At 29.3% G+C, this 27956-nt stretch overlaps 2 protein-coding genes across 3 annotated transcripts; one reads left to right on the top strand and one right to left on the bottom strand.

Moving 5' to 3' along the window:
- Window positions 1-444: 444 nt before the first annotated feature.
- On the top strand, window positions 445-16979 carry LOC142240274 (uncharacterized). Of its 2 annotated transcripts, XM_075311965.1 has the most exons (12): window positions 445-1405; window positions 2465-2574; window positions 2642-2814; window positions 2880-3029; window positions 3098-3241; window positions 3308-3437; window positions 5808-5981; window positions 6049-6490; window positions 6556-6791; window positions 6869-7056; window positions 11346-11705; window positions 16674-16979. In XM_075311965.1, exons 1-11 carry the CDS (start codon window positions 604-606, stop codon window positions 11692-11694), a joined length of 2898 nt encoding a protein of 965 aa, XP_075168080.1. In that variant the 5' UTR covers window positions 445-603; the 3' UTR covers window positions 11695-11705; window positions 16674-16979. The 2 variants fall into 2 exon arrangements, with proteins under 2 accessions (XP_075168080.1, XP_075168079.1); XM_075311964.1 differs by lacking the exon at window positions 16674-16979 and having other exon boundaries at window positions 11346-11771.
- Window positions 11260-27559, bottom strand: Or46a (Odorant receptor 46a). The gene is made up of 5 exons (XM_075311796.1): window positions 26695-27559; window positions 21813-22082; window positions 17027-17881; window positions 16685-16954; window positions 11260-11979 (listed from the first exon to the last, which is right to left on the bottom strand). The coding sequence occupies exons 1-5, from the start codon at window positions 27532-27534 to the stop codon at window positions 11926-11928; spliced, it is 2289 nt and encodes a 762-aa protein (XP_075167911.1). The 5' UTR covers window positions 27535-27559; the 3' UTR covers window positions 11260-11925.
- Window positions 27560-27956: the final 397 nt, after the last annotated feature.

Raw genomic sequence — 27956 nt, 5'->3', positions numbered from 1 at the left:
TAGACTATAGTCCATAACAATTGGCTGCATCTATTGGAGCTATAACTACAGTTGCAGGTATACATTTGTCCACATTTGTTAGCTGTCCACTTAGGAGAGTTTTATTGCCCAATTTTGAGAGGTGTCCGCTTTTCAGAAGCCCAAGTTTGAGGTTTCACTGTAGTTGATTCCCATAGTAAACTGTGTACAGCATGTCAGTCTTACGACTGACTCTTACGAAAATTCCCTATTTGCAGTATATTTCTTGAAAGAGAGAAAAAATCCGATAAGATCGTTCTAACGAAAATATCGTTAGAAAAAATGCCTATGCAATACCCATTAGGGAAAAGACTACGATTGCATATAAAATGGAGAATGGCAACACTGTCATTTGCCAGATAAGGTAGTCGAAGAAACTCATTTAGGGATATGCCACCTTCATTGTTTTGTTGTCATATGGTTGTTTTCACATCAACTTGTTTTTTACTCCATCGAAGATCAAAGAAATTCCAATTTAAAAATGATAAATTACTTCTAAAATAATTTAGAAACCTCTTTATTCTGTTAGAACTACTTTATATTTCAAATAACGGAATTTTAAAAATACCGCTACAGAGTGTGGAAATGTCGGTTATTAATTCCACAAATTTCAGTTTTTGCTTATATTGTAAGAGAATTGGTGGTAAAGATGATTTCCATGATATTTTTGATGAAAGCGTTCTCGAGCTGCAACTTCCAAAACTAGTTGGAGATTTTTTTGGAATTAACGTTGATCAAAATGTTGACGAATCACGAAAATATTTATGCAATGATTGTGTTAATCACCTAATAGAACTTTATGATTTGGAAGAGCACAAGAAGCAGACAATAGAAGCTGCTCATAGCAGCGCCACTGAAGCAGCTCAAACTACGTTAAATGTAGAAGCAGAATATGACCAATCAATTGTTGACCAAATCGATGTCGAGGAAGATGTGGACAACAATGATTATACGGAGGATAATATATATGTTTGTATTGACGATGAAGAAATATATGAGCAGAATGTCGACAAAGATGATATACTTGGAGTAGTGGATCAAACAGGTGACGATTGTGAGACGGTCTATGAAGAGGAACAAGTTTCAGACGAAATTTTGGAATTGGAAAACTATGGGGAACACCATTCTGGCAATGAGGAATATGTGGAAGTTATTACTTTAAAGGAAGAAGATCTTAAGAATCAAGAAATAGACAATCTCTATCTAGAAATTCAAGAAGAAGAAGAAGAAGCTGGTCAAGATGATTTCGAAGAAAATACACTGAATGAAGAGCTAGAGCAATGCTCTACAATAGAGGAAAATTCAAATATCATAGAGAAAACAGACGAAAGCGAAGACGATACGTTAATTTCACTTAGTACTTTAGAGGAGGAACATTTAATAGAGGGTAAGTATATATTATCTTCTTTGCACAGGCACATGAAGATGGTCCATATGGTAGATGTGGTTTTAAATAACGTTAAATTGTGACATGTTCTCGCATGTTCATTCGCAAAAAGCAAAATTGTTTACCCTGCGTCATAATGTGGAAGGGGGTACTTTAAGTTTGTGCAAATGTTTGCAATACCCAAATGAAGACGAGATAGATACATGGGGTCTTTGGCAATAATGCTCAGGCTCGGCCCCTGAGTCGATCTAGCCAAGCTGTCCGTCTGTCTATGGGATTTTGGGAGAAGCCGGTTCAGCTTTAAATACCGCTCCCATATCTTTAGCCCGATATGCACTTATATGGCTCCTGAAGACAGATTTTTACACGGATTTGCTTTTAATTTGCACAAAGAGTACTATTGATAGTGTCGTAAAGTGTGCGAAATCTGATTGAAATCGTTTCAGTCTTAGATATAGCTCCCACATATATCGTTCGCCCGGTTTACACTCATATGACCGCAGGGACCAACTGTTTTATTTCGATTTACGTGCACAGAGAGTAGAACTAACATGCTTCCTATGCATGCAAAATTAGGTTGAAATCAGTTCTGATTTAGATATAGTTCCCATATATATGTTTCGGCCGATTTAGATTCATATGACCACGGAGGCCCTTTGGTTTCATTCACATAGTACAATTAACTTTTTTGCAATGTATGCCAAATTTGGTCAAAATCGATTCAGATTTAGGCAAAGTCCTCATATATATATTTTTTACTAACATTCTGCTCCGCCCCAGGGCATTAGCCGACATAAATTTAAAGGCTAGACATTTGGTACAAGTCTCAAAAATTGAAGGATTTGAGATGGTATCGAACATGTAGATCTACAAAGTGGTGAAGGGTATAATATAGTTGGCTCCGCCCGACTTACTTTGTTAGTGGGGCGGGGTCCAATTTTATTCTTTTTGTAGAGTAAAAACAAATTATGATAATAATTTTTAAAATGTAATCATTTTGTCTTTGAAGATGTCCCAAATTGTTCATATATATATATTTTTTTTTTGCTTATTTTATAGAAGAACTTTGTCCCGAAGAATACGACGATGTTGATCTAAATGAATATCTTGACAGGGCAATTATTACAAATTTTGAAAGTTTGCAGTTGAAATGGACTGTCGAATGTAGAGTAAGCAAATTTGACTAAACTAAACCAAAAGCAACCAATCAAATACAATTTCCTACATATTATTTAGTTGTGCCTCTATAAACACTTTACCTTCCAAGAACTATTAAAACATCCATGCATAAATGAGCTAGTAGGTGAACAACAAGGATGCTGTATTGTCGATAATTGCAGTGAAATTGTTACCAATATGAAAACACTTGCACGACATTTAATAATCAAGCATTACAATAAGGTCCAAAAGTAATACAAGAGATAAGTTTAGAAATTATAGTATGTAAATTCATAATCGTATATTTCCATTATAGTGTACCTATTTATGGACGATGTCCAGAATGTCAAAAGACATTTTCGACTATAAACGATTTTAATAAGCATTCATGTTATCATTTAAAGCGTGTACTAGGAACTAGAAATTATTGTTCAACTTGTTGCCTTGATTTCCAATCTCAAAAGAGGTATGTTTGATTTTTTATTTAATCTCATTCACATCAAGATGTGTGCAATTTTCATTTTTTGTTTTTAGATTTACATTTCATATGCAATTCCATTTGTCAAAACATCGTCCAAAAATTTGTCTCTTATGTGGTGCTATGTTTGATAAAATTGATGATTTCTTTGATCATGTTCAATATGGTCATCAATCGAATATGAATATGGCTTGTACAAAGTAAGTGTGATTAATGTGATTGTAAAATTATACAATTCCCCAATTGGTTTTATTAAATTTTTACAGATGCGATCGTTTCTTCAGTGATAAAAATGTCTTTGAGCAACATTTAGCAAGTCACAATTCCAAAAATTCTTATGACTGTCCCGAATGTCCAAAAAAATACACCAATAAAAGTAGTCTCACCAAACATATGGTAAGAGTGTAATAAAAAATAAAGTTTATTAAAGATACATTTATATATCCCTATAAACATAAGTAAAAAATACAAATTTTTCATAGAAAATTTTCTATAGAAATGAAATTGTGAAAAAAATTTTTATAACACAATTTTCTATAGGAATTAAATTCCAATTTTATTAAGACAATACAATAAACCAAATGAGACCAAAAATGACATTAAAAAATCTTAAATCTATACAGAAATATTTATTTATTTAATCAACCAACGCCCTTTTGGACAACATGTTGATAGAATTCAATGAATAGAGCTCTAGTATTCCAAATAAAAACTTGACCTTATATTTAAAACAAAACTAAAAAACAAAACTTAAAATTAAAATCCTAACGCACAACCTTTTATACATAGTAAACAAGAAATTAAAATATATGGAGTTTGAAATTGTCAGTGAGTTAAGAACACCAAATTTTCACGTTCGTGGATTTGACGTGAATAGTGGAAGTGGAATTGAAGTGGATATGGAACATGGGTGTTTATTGTCTATTTATACCCTTCACCACTACTGTGGTTCAGGGTATAAGTTTGTGCATTTGTATGTAACGCCAAGAAGGAAAAGTCTGGGACCCATCGTTTAGTATACCGATCGTCTTAGAATTAAATTCTGAGTCGATTTAGCGATGTCCGTCTGTCTGTATGTGTAATTTTTTGAGCAAAGTACAGCTCGCAGTTTAAGTCCGATCGTCCTCAAATTTGGCACAGAGTTTTACATTGGCTCAAAGACAATCGCTATTGATTTTGGAAAAAGTCGGTTCAGATTTAGATATAGCTGTCATATATATGTATCACCGATCTGGTCATAATTGACGTATTTATCAACGTATTTTCTCAAAATTTCGACCAGCCTAATATTTTGGGGCTTTCGTAAGATGTGCAAAATATCAGCCAAATTGGTTCAGATTTCGATATAGCTCCCATATATATCTTTCGTCCGATTTGAACTTATATGGCCTCAAAAGCCAGAGTTTTGTCCTGATTCGCTTCAAATTTTGCACAAGGGGTATATTTAATTAACAATACTAAATTGTGCTAAATTTGGTTGAAATCGGTTCAGATTTAGATATAGCTCCCATATATTCCTTTCGTCCGATTTCAGAGTTTTGCATTGATTTGCTTAAAATTTTGCACAAGGAGTACGTTAAAATCAGTTCAGATTTAGATATAGCTCCCATATATATCTTTCGCCCGATTTAGACTCATATGACCTCAAAAGCAAGAGGTTTGCCATGATTTGCTTCAAATTTTGCACAAGGAGTACGTATGAGTAGTATCGTTAAGCGTGCTAATTTTGCTTGAATAGCTCCCATATATATCTTTCGGCCGATTTACACCCATATGACCACGGAGGCCAAAATTATTCTCCCATTTATGTTTTTCTGCTGAGATAGCAGGATTATTATTCTAACTATGCATGTTAAATTTGGTCAAAGCGGTTTATATTTAGATATAGCTCCCATACATATGTACGCCAGAGTAGGGAAAATATGGTAGAATGTTTCATATTTTAGACCCATTTTCAATGGGAGTTTCCTCCAATTGACGCGATAGCTTCCACAGAGAATACATTTAATATGCTATTTAGGTGTGCCATCTTGATCTAATATGGCCAAAATACCCACATTTTACACAAAATTCTGTGACGATTTCCCCATATCGTAGTCATATTCTACACACTGTAATGCCAAACTTTCCACAGAATGGTCGAATTTTAAATAAAGCTCCGACTTGTGGAAATATCGCCCGAATTGGCACAAATAATATATCACAACCCACAATTGACACATATCTTGGCGAGATTTAACCAATATCCTTGTAAAATCGCCACTGCTGAGTAGCCAAAATTGTAAATATTACTCAAATTGTCCTATATCTCGAATACATATGTATCGCCCGATAAATCATAAATGCTATTTTGTACAATTGCATCAAAATTGCTCTAGCTTTATATTTCCCATCTTTTTTACTAGCATTGTGTTTCATCCCAGGGTATTAACCGATTTCATTTTTAATTCTAGCGATTTTGTAGAAGTACAAAAAATTGTCTCCAAATCTTTTCAGATATAAATCAGATATGGTAACACAAATTTTGGTCTACATAACGGTGAAGGGTATAATATAGTCGGCCCCGCCCGACTTTAGACTTTACTTACTTGTTTATTTATGGTATTGTCTTAATAACATTGAAATTGAATTATTTTTTTTTTTTTGCCAAAATTGAACTGTCATTGATTTATCGCTTTTCGCGGCCTACATGCATTTTTTTCTCCATATAATTTTATTAATTTAATTTTATTTTACATTTGCCTTCTTCCCCACATTTCGTAATAGGATGTGTATCACAACCATAAAATGAGACCTCTCCAATGTGAATATTGCTACAAGGTATTTCTTAATAAAAACAATTATCAATCACATATTCGTTATCATATGCCTGAAGAGAAAGTCCCAGTGTTTATATGCTCCGAATGTGGTCTTATATCAAATGATGAGAATATAATAGAGGTGAGGAGAAATTCGAAATTATATAAAATATTGATCATGTATTAATGTGATAATTTATCTAAAATAGAACCACCTCATATCAGATGACTGTGACGGTAGTGTCGTTCCAAAAGTTATTTCATTGGCATTTGCCTGTGAATGTTGTTCTCTGGATTTCTTTTCTGCAAAACATTTACAAAATCATCGACTATCACCCAATCACAATGAAAATATATTCTATTGTCCAATATGTCTGAAAGACTATAAAACCTTAAAGCATATGCGTAATCACTTGTCCAGCCATAAAGAGTATGATGAATGGCTTAAAACCTTTCCAATTGATCGAATGTATATGTGTGATGTTGGTACCTGTACCGAAGCTTATCCATTGTGGACGTCGTTGTATTACCACAAGAAACGCCATAAAACCAATAAGACTTTGACGAGTCCATTAATTTGTCAATTTTGTAAAAAAGTTTGTCCAACTAAAATGTCATTGGCCATACATGTGGCAAGGTCCCATAATAATAGTAAGTATTATGGTTTGAAAATATCTCAAAATTTTTCTTTATTAAAATCTATTTCTATTAACCAGGTAATGTAAAGTGCCAATATTGTAAGAAATCTTACAAAACTCTCGTAGATTTAAAAATGCACATCGATTACATGCATATCACTGCTAAGTGTTCAGAATGCCAAAAGGTTTTTAAGAATCAACGTAATCTATTTTCCCACGAGCAATTGGTACATAAAAAAGAAAAGCGTTACTATTGCAGTCATTGTGATAAAGGTTATTATCACAAAAGTGAACTGAAAGCTCATGAAAGAAATGTAAATATAAAATATATTTAAGATCAAAGTGCAATAATTCGTTTAATATTCATGCATTTGTTGCTTTCTTTTCTTAGGCTCATCCGGATACTGTATATAAATGTCAACTTTGCAAGTTTCAAACTACATATCCCAATTCATTGGATATCCATCGAATGACTAAACATGAGAAAAAATTCCCTTTTAAATGTTTACATTGTTCCAAAGGTTTCGCACGAAAACAATTGATGGTGGTGCATATGAAAAGACATGAAGAAGACAACGAGTAAGTCAATGATAATCGTAGGTGTAGTAGTAACAATTAGATAGGAAATGATTTGGAAATCTTTATGAGAATAATTACCGAATTTTTTACACTTATCGAAAAAATTCTATTAAGAAACAAACCTTTGTTGTCTAGAGTGTGGTCGGACTGTGCACTATGGCTGAAATCGCGATTTTAGCGGCAAAAAGTTAAATTTTCAACTTTAAATTTTTAATATTTTCTAGATGGGGCTTACTAACAAACATATTGATAGTAAAAAATAAAAAAAAAAAAAAACAAGTATGGTAAGTCTAAAGTCGGGCGGGGCCGACTATATTATACCCTTCACCACTTTGTAAGTCCACATTTTCGATACCATATCAAATCCGTGTTGGATGCTATATGAATCCATACACATATATTCTGTATATCTGAGCAGATCTGTACAGAGTTCTGCAATACTTATAGATTTTACATTTAAGCCGGCTAATGCACTGAGGTGGAACAAAATGTTAGTAAAAAAATAGGGGAAACATTTAAATATGAACCAATTTTGAGGCAACTTCGCAAAAGTGTATTTATGATTTATCGGTCGATAGATGTGTAAAAAATTTGAGTCATTTTGATAAGTTTTCGACTTAGCAGTGGCGATTTGATAAGGAAAATGTAGGTATTTCGGCCAGTTTTCCCTAAATAGGAAAAACATATATATGGAATCTTTAGCGAAATCTGACCCGATTGCAATCAAATTTCACATGCATAGTTACAATGTTGAATCTACTCCCTGCGCAAAATTTCACGTAAATCCGATAACAACTTTGACCTCTGTGGTCATATGACGGAAAAACGGGCGAAAGATATATATGGGAGCTATATCAAAATCTGAACCGATTTTAACCAAAATAAACACGCATATGCAGAACCTTAATTCTACTGCCTGTGCAAAGTTTCAAGTTCAATTATACTCCCTCTACAAAATTTCACGTAAATCAGAGTAGCACTTTTGCCTCTGTGGGCATATTAGACCAAATCGGTCGAGATATATATGGGAGCTATATCTAAATCTGAACCGATTTCAACTAAATTTGGCACAATTAACGATACCATTAAACGTACTCGTGGTGCAAAATTTGAAGCAAATCAGGGCAAAACTCTGGCTTTTGAAGCCATATAAGTAAAAATCGGACGAAAGATATATAGGGGAGCCATATCTAAATCTAAACCGATTTCAACTAAATTTGGCACAATTAACGATACCATTAAACGTACTCGTTGTGCAAAATTTGAAGCAAATCAGGGCAAAACTCTCGCTTTTGGGGCCATATAAGTCCAAATCGGACGAAAGATATATATGGGAGCTATATATAAATCTGAACCGCTTTAGCTGATATTTGACAGTTTTTTCGAGACTGACAAAACATTCAGATGTACAAAATTTGAAGAACGTCAGTTCATAAATACGTGAATTATGATCAAATCGGTGATAACTATATATGGCAGCTATATCTAAATCTGAACCGATTTTTTCCAAAATCAATAGCGATTGTCTTCTACCCAAGAAAGACGTTATGTCAAATTTGAGGACGATCGGACTTAAACTGCGACCTGTACTTTGTGCACAAAATTAAATATACAGACAGACGGTCAGACAGACAGTCGGACGGACGGACAGTCGGACATCGCTAAATCGACTCAGAATTTAATTCTAAGCCGATCGGTATACTAAAAGATGGGTCTATGACCACTATTTCTTGGCGTTACATACAAATGCACAAACTTATTATACCCTGTACCACAGTAGTGGTGAAGGGTATAAAAATGTTATTGTTGGCAACCCAGTTTATGCACAAACAGCCGTGAATAGTGACAAAACCAAGTGAAAACCAGCGCAATTTTCTTAAAATTAAAAACTGTTTTTTAGATAAATATATAAAAAAAAATATGTAAGTATGAGTTCTAACACTCAGGGAAAGTAGTTTAACTATATACCTTCAAATGATTCGTGTCAAAATTTGACGTCTGTAAGTCAATTAGTTTGTGAGATATAGCTTCTTTTGTGAAGCAACTTTTGTGAAAAAAATGGAAAAAAAAGGAATTTCGTGTTTTGATAAAATGCTCTTTTCTGAAGGGAAAAAATATGGCGGAAGCAAAAACTTGGCTAGATAATGAGTTTCCCGACTCTGCCCCAGGGAAATCAACAATAATTGATTGGTTTGCAAAATTCAAGCGTGGTGAAATGAGCACGAAGGACGGTGAATGCAGTAGACGCCCGAAAGAGGTGGTTACCGACGAAAACATCAAAAAAATCCACAAAATGATTTTGAATGACCGTAAAATGAAGTTGATCGAGATAACAGAGGCCTTAAAGATATCAAAGGAACGTGTTGGTCATATCATTCATCAATATTTGGATATGCAGAAGCTCTGTGCAAAATGGGTGCCGCGCGAGCTCACATTTGACCAAAAACAACAACGTGTTGATGATTCTGAGCGGCGTTTGCTACTGTTAACTCGTAATACACCCGAGTTTTTCCGTCGATATGTGACAATGGATGAAACATGGCCCCATCACTACACTCCTGAGTCCAATCGACAGTCGGCTGAGTGGACAGCGACCGGTGAACCGTCTCCGAAGCGTGGAAAGACTCAAAAGTCCGCTGGCAAAGTAATGGCCTCTGTTTTTTGGGATGCGCATGGAATAATTTTTATCGATTATCTTGAGAACGGAAAAACCATCAACAGTGACTATTATATGGCGTTATTGGAGCGTTTGAAGGTCGAAATCGCGGCACAACGGCCCCATATGAAGAAGAAAAAAGTGTTGCTCCACCAAGACAACGCACCGTGTCACAAGTCACTGAGAACGATGGCAAAACTCCATTGAATTGGGCTTCGAATTGCTTCCCCACCCACCGTATTCTTCAGATCTGGCCCCAAGCGACTTTTTCTTGTTCTCAGACCTCAAAAGGATGCTCGCAGGGAAAAAATTTGGGTGCAATGAAGAGGTGATCGCCGAAACTGAGGCCTATTTTGAGGCAAAACCAAAGGAGTACTACCAAAATGGTATCAAAAAATTGGAAGGTCGTTATAATCGTTGTATCGCTCTGGAAGGGAACTATGTTGAATAATAAAAACGAATTTTGATAAAAAATAAGTTCTTCTTTGTTAGACCGGGGACTTATCAGCCAACCTGTTATAATTTGCTAAATGTTTGTATTTCGTAGTTATTTTGATGTTTTTTTGAGTGTACTTTTTTGTGAAATTTTGAAGAGTTTTATCGTTTTTCGTGGAGTAAAACTCAAAATGTTTTGAAGTGTCATGGGAACATGTGATTGTTTGTGGAAATCTCCAGTTTTATGTCAGGGCAAAACTGTCTGAATTTGACTGCTAATGAATGAATGAGAGATTTTTTTCAGAAACCCTCAGGTTTAAAAAATTTTGAAATCTTTAAGTTTTTGTTGGCAAATAAGAGAAATGATTCGAATTATATTATAGAAATTACATATTGAAGTCTGACTGTTTAAAGATATGAGTAATTGGTTTCAGGCGTAGTCTTGGCAGAAAAAAAAACTGAAAATTAGAAGAAAAAGTTTTGGGTCTTCATGTCAAAAAACCGGAATCAAATGGCAGTGGAAACGGTGAGGAAAACCATTTCTCGCACGAAAGAGAGAAGAGCATTTTCCGACAAGGACGTTTCAGCATCTTTTACTGGTATTAGTATTGGTTTTTAAAACATTTAGTTACAGTCCATATTAATTGCTTTCTCCTCGGAATTTGAAAATGGTACTGAAAAGTCTCGATGTCATTGCATTAAAAATAGTGAAATATTTTTCACAAAATATGAATGGTCTGCCACAATATACAAAATATTAGTATATTTATCTCAAAGAAACAAGGTTTCAGTAGTAACTGTAGATTTTCTTGCAGAAAATTAATCTGAGGCCCGAAACAAGTGTTGAAAAAAAGATCGAGCAGGTACCGCTCGTAAGGATTCAGAGTGCACCATATACTTCACATGCACCTCTGAGCTATGGATAGCTCTGGCTCATGTATTTCTTGTTTACAAGAACCTACACATACCATAATTTAAAAAAATAGTTACTCGGAAAGTCACTAAACGTTGTAAATGGTTTGGATTACAAAAAATTTTTTTTTTATTTTCATTATGTAATTTGACGGCACAAAGTGGCCAATTTATATAAATTTTTTTTCTCAAAATGCATGTTTTTTTATATATGTATATATATTTTTTAATTTTACCATTTTAATCATACATTGCAGTTTTATTATTTAATATTTTTCATTTTCAGATTTATTTGCAATGAATATTCCAACAATGGTTGCTATGCTTCATTTACTACATATTTCCTTCTGAAGAAACATATTGACAATGATCATCCAACAACATCACAAGGCATTTCCTCGTCGTCGACAGCTACAAAAGGGAAACAAGAAGACTGCATACGAAAAAATGTCCTTGTATTTAATGACGAAACTGGTGAAGTAGAGTATATAGTCGGTGGTGAAACAGATTTTGACGACATGATTAGCGGAGAAGAATATGAAATACATAATGAGATCCATGACGACCAAGATGAGCTTGTAGATGAATTAATAGGAGATATCGATGAAATTGATGTTGACTATAAAGCATCGTAAATAATTCGTGTGTAGGTATTAATGTTATCTTTTGAATTTTTTACTATTTCGAGAATATATAAAGTGAATTTTTTGTAGTAATATGGTTTTAATATGGATGGAGGGTACAACTGTAAGATCTAAGAAGGGGGGTGTTATGGCCTCTTTATTACAAGAATACTTAATAAAATATTGAATTCACTGAATTCCATTGCAATATATTTGAAAATCGTCGTAAATCCATCGTAAAATCTAACTATTGATCCTTTTGAGTAGAGCGAAATAACTGTAGGATGAGTTTACAATCTGAAAACAAAACAACAAAAAAATTAAAAAGTTAATATAAATTGTAGAATGTTGGCCTTGTTTATTTTTCGCTAAATAATTAAGAGTATACAGTCAAATCGACTAATTTTTTTTTAATTTTGATCAAAATCGACTTTTTATAATGACCAAATTCGAGTAATCGAATTTTAATAAAAGGAGAATGTGCTGTATCTTTTTATACCCTGCGCCACACTGTGGAACAGGGTATTATAAGTTAGTGCATATGTTTGCAACACCCCGAAGGAGACGACATAGACACATGGTGTCTTTGGCAAAAATGCTGAGGGGGCTCCTGAGTCGATATAGCCATGTCCGTCTGTCCGTGAACAAATTTTTGTAATCAAAGTCTAGGTCGCAGTTTTCGAGTCCAATCGACTTCAAATTTGGCACAAGTATGTGTTTTGGCTCAGAATAGAACCCTATTGATTTTGGAAGAAATCGGTTCAGATTTAGATATAGCTCCCATATATATTTCGCCCAATATGGACTTATATGGCCCCAAAAACCAGAGTTTTACCCTAATTTGCTTAAAATTTTGCACAATGAGAACAATTAGTACTATAGTCAAGTGTGCCAAATTTTATTGAAATCGGTTCAGATTTAGGTATAGCTCCCATATATATCTTTCACCCTATATGGACTAATACGGTCCCAGAAGCCAGAGTTTTACCCCAATTTGGTTGAAATTTTGCACTAGGAGTACAATTAGTAGTGTAGTCAAGTGTGTCCAATTTTATTGAAATCGGTTCAGATTTAGATATAGCTCCCATATATAGCTTCGCCCGATTTACACTCATATGACCACAGAGGCCAATTTTTTGCTCCGATTTAGTTGAAATTTTGCAAAGGGAGTAGAATTAGCATTGTAACTATGCGTGCCAAATTTGGTTGAAATGGATTCAGATTTAGATATATCTCCCATATATAGCTTAGCCCGATTTACACTCATTTGACCAAAGAGGCCAATTTTTAACTCCGATTTAGTTGAAATTTTGCACAGGTGTAGAATTAGCATTGTAGCTATGCGTGCCAAATTTGGTTGAAATCGGTTCAGATTTAGATATAGCTTCCATATATATGTTTTTCTGATTTCGACAAAAATGGTAAAAATACCAACATTTTCCTTGTAAAATCGCCACTGCTTAGTCGAAAAGTTGTAAAAATGACTCTAATTTTCCTAAACTTTAAATACATATATATCGAGCGATAAATCATAAATAAACTTTTGCGAAGTTTCCTTAAAATTGCTTCAGATTTAAATGTTTCCCATATTTTTTTACTAACATTGTGTTCCACCCTAGTACATTAGCCGACTTAAATTTTGAGTCTATAGATTTTGTAGAAGTCTATCAAATTCTGTCCAGATCGAGTGATATTTAAATGTACGTATTTGGAATAAACCTTTATATATAGCCCCCAACACATTTGACGGATGTGATATGTTATGGAAAATTTAGATCTACAAAGTGGTGCAGGGTATAATATAGTCGGCCCCGCCCGACTTTAGACTTTCCTTACTTGTTTAATGTTAAAAATTCACAAAGAAAATTATCGAAAAGTATAAGTCAACTTTTTGGTTATTTTTAGATCTGTTCTAAAATGGGCTTTCAAGGTCTCTCAATATGCAAATAAAAAGACTTTATTTCATATTTACATCTGACGTTTCGTTGGTGATTTCCAACTTCTTCTGTGATGAATTTTTTATTGAAATCTGGCAACCATATTGTAAACAGAAAAAATATAACATACAATTACTTCTATGTAGCGTATCATTTTTTAATATTCATCTTTTATAGAAATAAAATTTTGACAAAATTTTCTATAGAAATAAAATTTTGACAAAATTTTCTGTAGAAATAAAATTTTGACAAAATTTTCTATGGAAATAAACTTTTGACAAAATGTTCTTATAGCAATAATATTTTGACAAAATTTTCTATAGCAATAAATTTTTGACAAATTTTTCTATAGAAATAAAATTTTGACAAATTTTTCTATAGAAATAAAATTTTAACAAAATTTTCTATAGAAATAAAATTTTGGCAAAATTTTCTATAGAAATAAAATTTTGACAAAATTTTCTGTAGAATACAATTTTGACAAAATTTTCTTCTAGCAATAAAATTTTAACAAAATTTTCTATAGAAATAAAATCGTCTATAGAAATAAAAATTTGACAAAATTTTCTATAGGTATACAATTTTGACAAAATTTTCTATAGAAATAACATTTTGACAAAATTTTCTATAGAAATAAAATCTTCTATAGAAATAAAATTTTGACAAAATCTTCTATAGAAAAAAAGTTTTGATAACATTTTCTATAGAAATAAAATTTTGACAACATTTTCTATAGAAATAAAATTTTGACAAAATTTTCTATAGAAATAAAATTTTGACAAAATTTTCTATAGAAATAAAATTTTGACAAAATTTTCTATAGAAATAAAATATTGACAAAATTTTCTATAGAAACAAAATGTTGACAAAATTTTCTATAGAAATAAAATTTTGACAAAATTTTCTATAGAAATAAAGTTTTGACAAAATTTTCTATAGAAATAAAATTTTGACAAAATTTTCTATAGCAATACAAAATTTTGACAAAGTTTTCTATAGAAATAAAATTTTGACAAAATTTTCTATAGAAATAAAATTTTGACAAAATTTTCTATAGAAATAACATTTTGAGAAAATTTTCTATAGAAATAAAATTTTGACAAAATTTTCTATAGAAACAAAATGTTGACAAAATTTTCTATAGAAATAAAATTTTGACAAAATTTTCTATAGAAATAAAATTTTGACAAAATTTTCTATAGCAATAAAATTTTGACACAATTTTCTATAGAAATAACATTTTGACAAAATCTTCTATAGAAATAACATTTTGACAAAATTTTCTATAAAAATAAAATTTTGACAAAAATTTCTATAGCAATACAAAATTTTGACAAAGTTGTCTAAAGAAATAAAATTTTGACAAAATTTTTTATAGGAATAAAATTTTGACAAAATTTTCTATAGAAATAACATTTTGAGAAAATTTTCTATAGAAATAAAATTTTAAGTTTCCTCTAGCAATAAAATTTTGACAAAATTTTCTATAGAAATAAAATTTTGACAAATTCTTCTATAGAAATAAAATTTTAACAAAATTTTCTATAGAAATAAAATTTTGACAAAATTTTCTATAGAAATAAAATTTTGACAAAATTTTCTATAGAAATAAAATTTTGACAAAATTTTCTTTAGTAATAAAATTTTGAAAAAAGTTTCTTCTAGCAAATAAAATTTTGACAAAATTTTCTATAGAAACAAAATTTTGACAAAATCTTCTATAGAAATAAAATTTTAACAAAAGTTTCTATAGAAATAAAATTTTGACAAAATTTTCTATAGAAATAAAATGTTGACAAAATGTTTTATAGAAATAAAATTTTGACAAAAATTTCTATAGAAATAAACTTTTGACAAAATTTTCTATAGAAATAAATTTTTGACAAAATTTTCTATAGCAATACAAAATGTTGACAAAGTTTTCTGTAGAAATAAAATTTTGACAAAATTTTCTATAGAAATAAAATTTTGACAAAATTTTCTATAGAAATAACATTTTGAGAAAATTTTCTATAGAAATAAAATTTTGACAAAATCTTCTACAGAAATAAAATTTTGACAAAATTTTCTTATAGTAACAAAATTTTGACAAAATATTCTATAGAAATAAAATTTTGACAAAAGTTTCCATAAAAATAAAATTTTGACAAAATTTGCTATGGAAATAAAATTTTAACAAATGTTTCTATAGAAATAGAATTTTGACAAAATTTTCTCTAGAAATAAAATTTTGACAAAAACTTTTATAGAAATAAAATTTTGACAAAAATTTCTATAGAAATAAAATTTTGACAAAATTTTCTATAGAAAAAAAATTTGACAAAATTTTCTATGGAAATAAAATTTTGACTAAATTTTCTTATAGCAATAAAATTTTGACAAAATTTTCTATAGAAATAAACTTTTGACAAAATTTTCTATAGAAATAAAATTTTGACAAAATTTTCTATAGAAATAAAATTTTGACAAAATTTTCTATGGAAATAAAATTTTGACAAAATTTTCTATGGAAATAAAATTTTGACAAAATTTTCTATGGGAATAAAATTTTGACAAAATTTTCTTATAGCAATAAAATTTTGACAAAATTTTCTATAGAAATAAAATGTTGACAAAATAAAATAAAATGTTGACAAAATGAAATAAAATTTTCTATAGAAATAAAATTTTGACAAAATTTTCTAAAATTAAAAATTTTGCTAGAAATAAAATTTTGACAAAATTTTCTATAGAAATAAAATTTTGACAAAATTTTCTATAGAAATAAAATTTTGACAAAATTTTCTATAGAAATAAAATTTGACAAAATTTTCTATAGCAATAAAATTTTGACAAAATTTTCTATACAAATAAAATTTTGACATAATTTTCTATAGAAATAAAATTTTTACATAATTTTTTATAAAAATAAAATTTTTACAAAATTTTCTATAGAAATAAAATTTAGACAAAAAGAAAATATGAGCATTTGAATCAATGGGAAATTTGTAACAATTGAAAATTATTGACCCAAATGTTTTTTTTTAATTATTTAAATCATTGTCTTTATTTTAGAATCTACTTACCGATGTAAATGCAGCCAGGTTGAAAGTATATGTTGGATTAATAGATCTTATACGAATCGGTATATCAAATCGAGTCATCATGAGCAGAGTTAGTTTACGATTCAATCTATTCCAATCAACCCAATTGGAACAATACAAATGATATGGAATATCTTGGCTCTTCGAAGTAACCTCACTGGGAAAATAGCAAAGAATATAAATTTGCGACAACATACACAACTGATAGATTAAAAATTTCATGAAATTTGCATAATCCCCAGGATCTGAGAGCTATTCCAATAAGCAAAAAAAGAAATGGTAAAATTAAAGACAGATTCTATACGAATGCAATATAACTCTTACAAAGGACATCGCATAGAAATTGGCAACCAATACCAATACAGAACAGGCAATTTGTATGGATACAGGAAAGCTTAGAAGATTCTCAGCAATTCTTGTAATATGCAAAATATCCGCATAGTATTTCACACAATCTTTCAGTTGCCATGTAATTTTCGTTTCATCGCTGCCATGATCTAAACCCAAATGCTCCAAACGATCGCCTAGAATTTCCAGCTGTCCCTTAATGTATATCATAAAGGATGCCGATATGGAATCGAAAGCAATATTCATAAAACAACAAATCGATACAGCAATATATTGATACAAATACATAAGACGATAGCGGAGTCTGGTGTCAATATTAATGGGATTATATAGCGATAAAGGTAATTCGGAATTATCGAATATGTATTGAGTTAACATAACGACATTTAGGGCACACAACGATATTACCAAATAGAAATTTCGCACCGATCTACATAGACGATGAGTTCGACGAAATATTTTTACTTCTCTCTCATTGGCGGGGCGAAATTTTACTCCATGTATTGTCTCCACTAATTCAGCATATAGATGATTTTTCAATTTAATTGTAGAGAATTTAGCAAATACCGCCAAAGAAGTGGCAAATATGAAAAACACTTTAATCACTTCATTCAAATCGGTGATATTTCCTATGAATTGTATTAAACAGCTGGCATCGAAGGATAATACCCAAAAAATTAATATAAAATAAAAATAGAATTTATGTAAAAGGCGAAACTCTTCGGAGCAGTCATCGGGTAATTTCCATAAGGCCAATAGACGAAAAACCCAAGATTGTTTCTTATAGAATGTATCCAATAGTTCACGATGCTCGCGAGAATTCATATTTCGGTTTTACTTTTATTTTTGTTCAAATAAAATACGAAACCATCGATATTTATAACAAAAATTTATGGTAAGCAAAATTGCTGTATTAGGGTGACCATGTTTAAAAACGTTTTCCATTGAATCAAATCTCATATAAGGAAAAAATTTGAAAATTTTGGGAATCTAGTTGTGACATCATGGCACCACAAGCTCTCGTAGACAGATAATGAATTATGATACCACATTCACTATGCCGGTATGGATTTTTCATTTTATTCATCTCTGCTGTACATGATTCTTAGTAACCCAGCAAAAAAAATTAGGAAGTTCTTCCAGAGGAACAACTTTAAAAGCACTTCCAGAAGATGTACTCCCAATGATGTTCTTTATTTTGACTACACAGGAAGTTCTTTTAATTCAATTATTTATAACTTGCTTTTTTCATATTTTTAATGGGTAATGTTAACTTTTTTTTTGTTTCAAATAGGTTAAAAACAGAGTAAGAATTCTTAAAATGGTACAAATTATTTAAATTTTTTCGAAAAAAAATGCTAAATCCAATCTGAAAAAATTGTGAATTTTTGAAAATATATGAGATCAAACGTTTCAGACAAGCGTTAGAATCCATTAAAAATTATAAAAAAAAAATTATAAAAATTATTTATTTGACAAATATCACAGAATTTTTTAATTTACATCCAAAACATTGAAATCGGATCACACCTAAAAAGTGATGCAAATTCACTGAAACGGCTGTTGAAATGGAGAACTTCCGTCCTATGACAATCCCATGTTAAATTGATCGCTTCTGCGTCAATTTTGCACCACTTCCGGATCCAAAAAGAACATTTTCATTACTTTTTTGGCGACGCTTTTTTGCTGGGAAATTGCTCTAGAAACGAAATAGGCAATAGATGCAACGTGGGCAAAATGCGCCTGAGGGGAAATCATACCCCACCCCAGGGCTGCCATTTTGGTCCGATGATCGGAGCAAATGGAATTTTGGTTGGTTTTGGTCCATTTTCGTCAAACCGATAACTTTTTCGAAATTTTCTATAGAAACAAAATTTTAACAAAATGACATGTAGAAATAAAATTTTGACAAAATTTTCTATAGAAATAAATAAACAAAATTTTCAATAGAAATAAAATTTTGCCAAAATTTTGTACAGAAATAAACTTTAAAAAATAATTTTTTATACGAGGGCGGTTCGGAAACTTCTTAGCCTATCAATAAAAAAGAATAGTTAGTTTTTCCAAAAATATTTTTATTTTTTCAATATAATCGCCTGAAACTTCAATACACTTAGTCCAACGCTTTTCTAGCAATTCTATCCCTTGATTAAAATAGTTTTCCTCAAGGTCTTCAAAATAGTTTTTTTAGATTTGGGAACAAGTAAAAGTCACTGGGAGCTAAATCAGGAGAATAAGGTGGGTGGTAAAGCAACTCGTACTTTAATTCGTTGATTTTAGCCATTGTTAAAACACTCTTGTGCGCTGGTGCGTTGTCTTGATGAAAAAATATTTTTTTGTGTTGTAAGCCAGGATGTTTTTCTCTAATATGTACATTTAATTGATCCAAAAGGTTGCTATAGTACTCTGAATTTATGGTTTTACCCTTTTGCAGATAGTCAATCAATAAAATACCTTTGAAGTCCCAAAAAATCGTTGCCATAACCTTACCAGCCGTTTGAATTATTTTTGCCTTCTTTGGGGCACTTCCTCTAGCTTCAGTTCATTGTTTGCATTGCTCTTTTGTCTCTAGTGGTGGATCCATGTCTCATCAACAGTTATGAAACGACGCTTAAAACCCATTTTATTTCGCTTAAAACGATCCAAACAAGCTTGAGAAATGTTCATTCTTATGCGTTTTTGATCGACTGTTAACAAATTCGGCACCCATCTTGCAGAAAGCTTTTTCATCTGTAGTAAGTTCTTCATGCAAAATTAAATGGACTCGATCATTTGAGATGCCCATGATATTAGCAATTTCACGCACTTTTATTCGTCGATCATTTAATACCATATCATGCACTTTGCCTACAATTTCTGTTGTTGTTGCTGTTTTTGAACGTCCACTCGTGGTTCATCTTCAATGCTTATACGAACACGTTTAAATTCAGCAACCCAATTTTTTACTGTTGCATATGAAGGAGCACTTTCACCTAACACATTCACCATATCATTATGAATTTCTTGTTCCGATAAACCTTTTTTTATGTAAATATTTAATGACAGTACGCATTTCTAATTTTTCCATTGTAAAAAAATTGCGGATGCGTCTTTTTTGAACACCTGTTTCTATATGAAGGAGTTGCCAGATCGAAACAAAATTTAACATGTGTTCATAACAGAGATGGAAGTATCCAAAACACTTTTTTCTGTTTATACCGCGCTTTTTGTTCTAGGCTAAGAAGTTTCCGAACTGCCCTCGTAGATACGAAATTATGCAAAAATGAAAATTTTGTAAAATTTGTATATATAAATAAAATTTTGTGAAAACTTTCTGTTGAAATAAAAGTTTGACAAATTTTTTTATAAAGTAAAATTTTTGGCTAAATTTTCTATAGAAAAGAAATTTTCACAGAATTTCCTAAAAAATGAAATTTTAACAAAATTTTTCGATAGAAATTAAATTTTGACAAAATTTTCTATAGAAATAAAATTTGGACAAAAATTTCTAATGAACAAATATTTTAACAAAATTTTCTACAGAAATAAAATTTTGATAAAATTTTCTAAAGAAACAAAATTTTGGCAAAATTTTCTACAGAAATAAAATTTTGTCAAAATTTTGTATAGAAATAAAATTTTGACAACATTTTCTATAGAAGTAAAACTGTGACAAAATTTTTGTATAGAAATAAAATTATGACAAAATTTTCTATAGAAATAAAATTTTGTCAAAATTTTCTATAGAAATAAAAAAAAAACAAAATTTCTATAGAACTAATGAAATAAAAATGTTCAATAGAAATAAAAATTTGACAACATTTTCTAACAAAGTAAAGTTGTGGAAAATTTGTTAGTTTTATATTAATTTAATTTGGAAAAATTGTCCGCTTGTAAGAATTTTGGTCGAATTTCGGAAAAATTTTGGTCCAAAATAAAAATTCATTGTGGCAACGCTGCCCCACCCATATCCCTCCCACGAGCTGAAGACCTTATCTTCGGTATTCTGCATTATTTGCCTATCCCAAACCGAAATTCAATTTCTTTTTCAATTTGCAAAATATTATGCTTGAATAAAAAAATAAATTATACCAAAAAATTTGAAAATTAATCCTATAAATTTTATTACAATCCTTAATGCATTTATTAGTCTGGACTTTATTGACGTTTTATTGATACCTTTATTGATACCTTGTACAATAATACAACAAAAGCACAGTACAATAAGTTTAATAAGTTTATTTTGATTGATTCCTAATATTTAAGTTTAACAAGAACTAATTTTGACATTTTATGTTGCCGAAAACAATATTCCTCGAATATAACATAATACATTGATTCGAATTGAATTTCTTGGCAAATGGTCACCCTATAAGTGATACTAATTTGTTAATATTTTGGACTGATTATGATAATAAGCCATATTATCCATCCACAAATTGTCTATTATAAAGGATAATTTTTTCAATTTTATAATTGTAAATATTTGCAAAGGCATAGCGACTCTTAAGGAATTTTAACAGGGAGAGAGAGAGACTACTTTCTTTCCATTATATGTGTATGCGCTGGTGCATGTGTACGTGTGCGTTTAATTTCCGTTTCCGTTTAACTATTAATACGCTTCAATAAAGCAAAATAGCTGTAAGATGAATTTACAATCTGGAAAAGAGACAAGGATAACATTTAGTTTTAAAGTCATTAACATAATATTGAAAATATGAATTAAAAATGTTACAAAATGTTTATATCGATTATTATTATTTTTTTTTGGATTTTGACTTACCGACGTGAATGCCATCAAATTAAAGGAATAACATTTATTTACTGATTTAATTCGTATGGGTTCCCCAAAACGTATCATCGTTAGTAATACCAATTTGCGATTCGTTTTGTTCCAATTATACCAATGGGCATTATATAAATCAAAAGATATATCAGAACTCTTCATTGAAACCTCACTGGCGAAATAGCATAAAATGAAAATTTGCATTAACATGCATGTCTGATATAAAATTAATTTGACGAATGCAGCAAAATCTTCGATACCTGAAAGCTGGAATGAAATATATTTGTAGACATTTTCCTAAGACATGATATTTTTATAGAAAATTTCATGGAAGTGGAATTTTTATAAAATACCTCGTAAGAAATGGAATTTTTATAGAAAATTTCATTGAAATAGAATTTTAATACGAAAGATAGAATTTTAAAAGAAAATTTCATAAGAATTCGAATTTTAATAGAAGATTTTCCAAAAAAAAAAAAACAATTAATAGAAATTTTCTTATGGAATGTTAAAAGAAAATTTCCTAAGAAATGAAATTTTAATAGAAAATTTCTTAAGAAATGGATTTTTAGTAGAAAGTTTTCTATGCAATAGAATTTTTATAGGAAATTTCCTAAGAAATGCACTTTTAATAGATAGTTTTCTATGTAAAGGAATTTTTATAGAAAATTTTCTCTGCAATAGAATTTTTATAGAAAATTTCCTAAGAAATGGAATTTTCATAGAAAATTGCATTGAAATTTCCTAAAAAATTGATTTTTATGGAACATTTCCTTAGAAATTGAATTTTTATAGGACAATTTCAAAGAAATGGAATTTTAATAGAAAAATTCCTAAATGGAACGTTTGTACAGAATTTTCCATGAAATGGAATTTTTATAGAATATTTCATTGCAAAAATTTTTTGAAGGAGTTTCATTGCAACAGAATTTTTAAAGGAATTTTCCCAAGAAATGGATTTTTTATAGAAAATTTCCTAAAAAATGGAATTTTTATAGAAAATTTCTTTGAAATGACATTTTTATAGGAAATTCCATAAGAAATGGATGTTTAATGAAAACTCGCTAAAAAATGGAATTTTATAGAAAATTTCCTAAAAATTAAATTTTTATACAAAACTTCCTAAAAAAATTGATTTTTTATAGAAAATTTCATTGAAATGGAATTTTTATAGAAAATTTCCCAAAGAATGGAATTTTTATAGAAAATTTCATTAAATTAAAATTTTATGTAGGAAATTCCGTAAGAAATTGCACTTTTATAGAAAATTTTCTAAGAAATGGAATTTTTTGTAGAAAATTTCCTAAGAAATGGAATTTTTATAGGAAAATTTCTAAAAAAGGTATTTTAATAAAAAAATTACTAACAAAAGGAACTTTTATACAACATTTCCTATGAAATTGAATATCTATAGAAACTTTCATCGCAATATAATTTTTATAGAAAATTCCCCAAGAAATGGATTTTTATAAAAAATTTCCTAAGTAATGGAATTTTTATAGGAAATTTCATTGAAATGGAATTTTTATTGAAAATTTAATCGAAATGTAGTTTAAATAGAAAATTTCATTGAAATAGAATTTTTTATAGGAAATACCCTACGAAATGGATTTAATAAAAATTCACTATGAAATGGAGTTTTTATAAAAAATTTCATAAGAAATGGAATTTTTATAAATTTTTTTCTAAAAAATTTAATTTTTATCGAAAATTTCATTGAAATTGAATTTCCTAAAAATTTTTATAGAAAATTTTCTAAAACAATTAATTTTTATAGAAAATTTCGTTGAAATGGATTTTTATAGAAAATTTCATTGAAATGGAATTTCCTAAAAATGGAATTTTTATAGAAAGTTTCTTGAAATGTTTTCATTCATATAAAATTTGAAACGGAATGTTTTTAGAAACTTTCCTAAGAATTCTTGTAGAAATTTTCATTGCAATGGAATTTTTATAGAAAATTTCATAAGAAATGAAATTTTTCTAGGAAATTCCCTAAGAAATCGATTTTTAATGAAAATTCGCTAAGAAATGGATTTTTTTTTATAGAAAATTACCTAAAAAATTAAAATTTTATACAAAATTTCGTTAAAATGGAATTTTTATAGAAAATTTCATTGCATTAAAATTTTATATAGGAAATTCTGTAAGAAATTGATTTTTTATAGGAAAATTTCCAAGAAATGGAAATTGAATATTGTAGAAAATTTCATTGAAATGTTTTCATTCATAGAAAATTTGAAGTGAAATTTATGTAGAAAATTTCCTAGGTTAAAGTGGCAGCCCGATTTAGTTTCAGGCTCACTTAGACTATTCAGTCCATTGTGATAGGTTAGGTTAGGTTAAAGTGGTAGAAAATTTCCTAAAAAAATGGAAGTTTTTAATGGAAAAATTTTTAATGGAGAAAAGAAAAGAAATGGAACTTTTATACGAAAATTAAAAAAAGAAAAAAAAAACGAATTTTAAAAGAAAAATTGCTAACAAATGGAACTTTTGTAAAAAATTTCCTATGAAATGGAATTTTTATAGAAACTTTCATTGAAATGGAATTTTTATTGAAAATTTCATCGAATGGAGTTTTTATAGAAAATTCCCTATGAAATTGATTTTAAAAAATTCACTATAGAATGGATTTTTTATAAAAAATTTCAAAAGAAATGGAATTTTTATAGAAAATTTTCTAAAAAAAAGAAATTTTTATAGAAAATTTCATTGAGATGGTATTTCCTAAAAATGGAATTGTTATAGAAAGTTTCTTGAAATGTTTTCACTCATATAAAAATTGAAATGGAATGTTTGTAGAAAATTTCATAAGAATTCTTGTAGAAATTTTCATTGCAATGGATTTTTTATAGAAAATTTCCTAAGAAATGGATTTTTTAAACAATTTCCTAAAAAAATTGAATTTTTATAGAAAATTTTATTGAAATGGAATTTTTATACAAAATTTCCTAAGAAATGGAATTTTTAATGAAAATTCGCTAAGAAATGGAATTTTTTATATAAAAAAAATTAAAATTTTATACAAAATTTCGTTAAAATGGATTTTTTATAGAAAATTTCATTGAAATGTCATGTTTATAGAAAATTTCATTGAATTAAAATTTTGTATAGAAAATTGATTTTTTATAGGAACATTTCTAAGAAATGGAAATTGAATATTGTAGAAAATTTCATTGAAATGTTTTCTTTCATAGAATATTTGAAGTGGAATTTTTGTAGAAAATGTTTTAGGTTAAAGTGACAGCCCGCTTTAGTTTCAGTCTCACATAGACTATTCAGTCCATTGTGATAGGTTACACTGAAAAAAATATTGTCGTGAGGTCAACGATTTCATGTCTTTAAAATACGAATGCAAATTTTGCTTAGCACGGAATACGAAATTCTCTACCATAAAGTTTTTTTCCTTGTCCAAAAGTCAATAAACTTCTCAATGAAGTCGTATTATCCTTATAATTAAGTGATTTCACTTAAAAATGGGTATCATAACATGAAAGAAAAAATGTTTGGGCTAAGGTCAACTTGACTTTAATAATTCAGAAAAATTCTTTAAATTTAATGAAATTGTCTTTAAATTTGTTGCCTTTTTGCATCTTGACTACAAAGCAAAAAATCGTTCAAATATAGGACATATTTTTCAACACTTCATTTTAAAGACGTTTATTACTTGAAACATAGCATAATTTCTAATGGAAGTCAAGTCTTAATTTGGAAAATAAAGTTGTCGTTAACTCGTTTTTAAAAGACTTTGATAGCATATGAAGAAAAAAAGCTGAAAAAGCGAATAATTAAAATTTGCTTCCTAGAAGCAAGTACACAAAACCCAAATTTAAAAGAGAATTGTGTCTTAAAAGTATCCTTACTTGTATTCTCCGCTTTTTTGGCTCGGAATCAATACCAAAATTTTTAAAGTAAAGACAAAATCTTTGGAACCGGGCATGCTTTTTTTTCAGTGTAGTTTAGGTTAAAGTGGCAGACAATTTCCTAAGAAATGGAACTTTTATAGGAAAGTTTCTAAAAAAAAAAGATTTTTTATAAAAAAAATTGCTAACAAATGGAACTTTTATAAAAATATTTCCTATGAAATGGAATTTTTTTAGAAAATTTCATTACAATATAATTATTTTTGGGAAATTCCCCAAGAAATTATTTTTTCATAAAAAATTTCCTAAGAAATAGAATTTTTATAGAACAGAATTTTTATAGAAAATTTCATTGAAATTTCATCTAAAAAAAATCCTAAGAAATGGAATTTTATTCTAAAAAAATTAAATTTTTTATAGAAAATTTCATTGAAATTTCATCTAAAAAAAATCCTAAGAAATGGAATTTTATTCTAAAAAAATTAAATTTTTTATAGAAAATTGAAAAAGAATTTTTATAGAAAATTTCATTGAAATGTTTTCTTTCATATAAAATTTTAAATGGAATTTTTTTTAGAAATTTCCTAAGAAATGGAATTATATAAATAGAAATGGAATTTTTATAGCAAATTTCATTGTAATGGAATTTTATAAAAAAATTCATTGAAATGGGATTTTCTTAGTTAAGGAATTTTTATAAAAATTTCCTAAGAAATGGAAGTTTTGTAGAAAATTCCCTAAAAACGGGAATTTTAAAAGAAAATTTCCTTAAAAGAAATTTTGAATTTTAATGAAAATTTCCAAAGAAATTTTAATAAAAAATTTCTAATGAAATGGAATTTTTATAGAAAATTTCCTAAGAAATATAATTTTTGAAATTTTTGGAAAATTTCACTGAAAATACATTTTATAGAAAATTTCATTTGAATCGAATTTTTATAAAAAATTTCATTGTTCATTGGAATTTTCATAGCAAATTTCATTGAAATGGAATTTTCAACAATTCTCTAACTTACCAAAGACATAGAGTAAAAGTTTGCAATCAATACCATCACTGAACATGCAATCTGTATAGACATTGGCATACGCAAAAGTTCTTCCATAGTATGACTCAAATCGAAAAGTCGCTGATAATAAATGATGCAATTTTTAAGTTCTCGCATAATTTTCGCTTGAGTTAAACTTCCGTGACCGATATTTTCCAAACGGATACCTAACACGTCCAATTGACCCTTGATATTTATAAAGAACGATGCTGCCAGAGAATCGAAACATAGATTGACGAAACACACAGCAGTCAGGGAAAGCAACTGATATATAGCCATCATGAAGTATTGAATATCCGAATCCATATCGAAAGGATTATATAAGGATACATTGAATTCCCTTTCGGTATTGAAATATTGTATTAGGAATAATGAACTGATTGATGATATTGATAGTGCGGCATATATTTTCCAAACGTAAGTGCTTAGATCAATGGCCTTACGATATTCTTTCCATTCTCTTTGGTTTTGCGGCAAGAAGTCGTTGCTACGAAGCAAAGCAAATATATCTTCAAAATCCTTGGTATGCAATTTCATGCTGATATATTTCACTAGAGCAGCCGTAGAAGTTGCAAAGAATATCGATACTTTAATGACTTCAAAGACATCGCCAATATTCAAAACCAATTGGATAAGCATGCCACAATTAAAAGGTAGTGTCCAAGAAGTTAATATAATCCAAAAGTAAGTTCGATATCCAATTCGTATGGGCAGTGGGATTTTATCGCTTATGTCCCATAGAGCAAAACATTTTAGCAGTTTATATTGATGAATATAAAAATTCTTAATTAAATTTCGTTGATCAAACATTTTTACTATTCCGAGACCTTTCTCCTATGCCGAAACGATAGAAACAACATTGTTAAATATCTTGTGGTGTCATTTTTAATATCCTTTTTGGCTAGCGCAAAGATTCAATGAGCTTTAAGTTATTTTTAATTGCCTAATTATAAATTAGCATAAAAGAACTATAATGACAGCAAAGTTCTGTTGCACTATTAAAACTGTCTCTTAAAATTATGCCCGTCAAATCGCCTGCAAATAATAATGTACAAAATTATTATAATGGAATTTTCTTTAAAATTCTCAATGTAATTTTCTAAAAAAATCAAATTCAATAAAAAGTTCTATAAAAATTGCATTTCAATAAATTTGTCTATAGGTTAGGTTAGGTGGCAGCCCGATGTATCAGGCTCACTTAGACTTTTCAGTCCATTGTGATACCACATTGG

This window comes from Haematobia irritans, chromosome 5, assembly GCF_050003625.1.
Source record: "Haematobia irritans isolate KBUSLIRL chromosome 5, ASM5000362v1, whole genome shotgun sequence".
Classification (NCBI taxonomy): domain Eukaryota; kingdom Metazoa; phylum Arthropoda; class Insecta; order Diptera; family Muscidae; genus Haematobia; species Haematobia irritans.
Note: the sequence above shows the minus strand (reverse complement) of the source record. Positions and strands in the feature narration are given on the sequence as shown.

What these genes read in the sequence shown, in the direction of transcription:
- Or46a (XM_075311796.1), bottom strand. Translation starts at nt 27,534, where the DNA reads ATGTTTGATCAACGAAATTTAATTAAGAATTTTTATATTCATCAATAT. An exon ending in ACTTTTACTCTATGTCTTTG is followed by an intron (nt 22,083 to 26,694) that starts GTAAGTTAGAGA and finishes ATTTCATTCCAG; the next exon opens with CTTTCAGGTATCGAAGATTT. An exon ending in ATTTCTATGCGATGTCCTTT is followed by an intron (nt 16,955 to 17,026) that starts GTAAGAGTTATA and finishes TTATTGGAATAG; the next exon opens with CTCTCAGATCCTGGGGATTA.
- LOC142240274 (XM_075311965.1), top strand. Translation starts at nt 604, where the DNA reads ATGTCGGTTATTAATTCCACAAATTTCAGTTTTTGCTTATATTGTAAG. An exon ending in GGAGGAACATTTAATAGAGG is followed by an intron (nt 1,406 to 2,464) that starts GTAAGTATATAT and finishes CTTATTTTATAG; the next exon opens with AAGAACTTTGTCCCGAAGAA. An exon ending in ATGATGAGAATATAATAGAG is followed by an intron (nt 5,982 to 6,048) that starts GTGAGGAGAAAT and finishes TATCTAAAATAG; the next exon opens with AACCACCTCATATCAGATGA.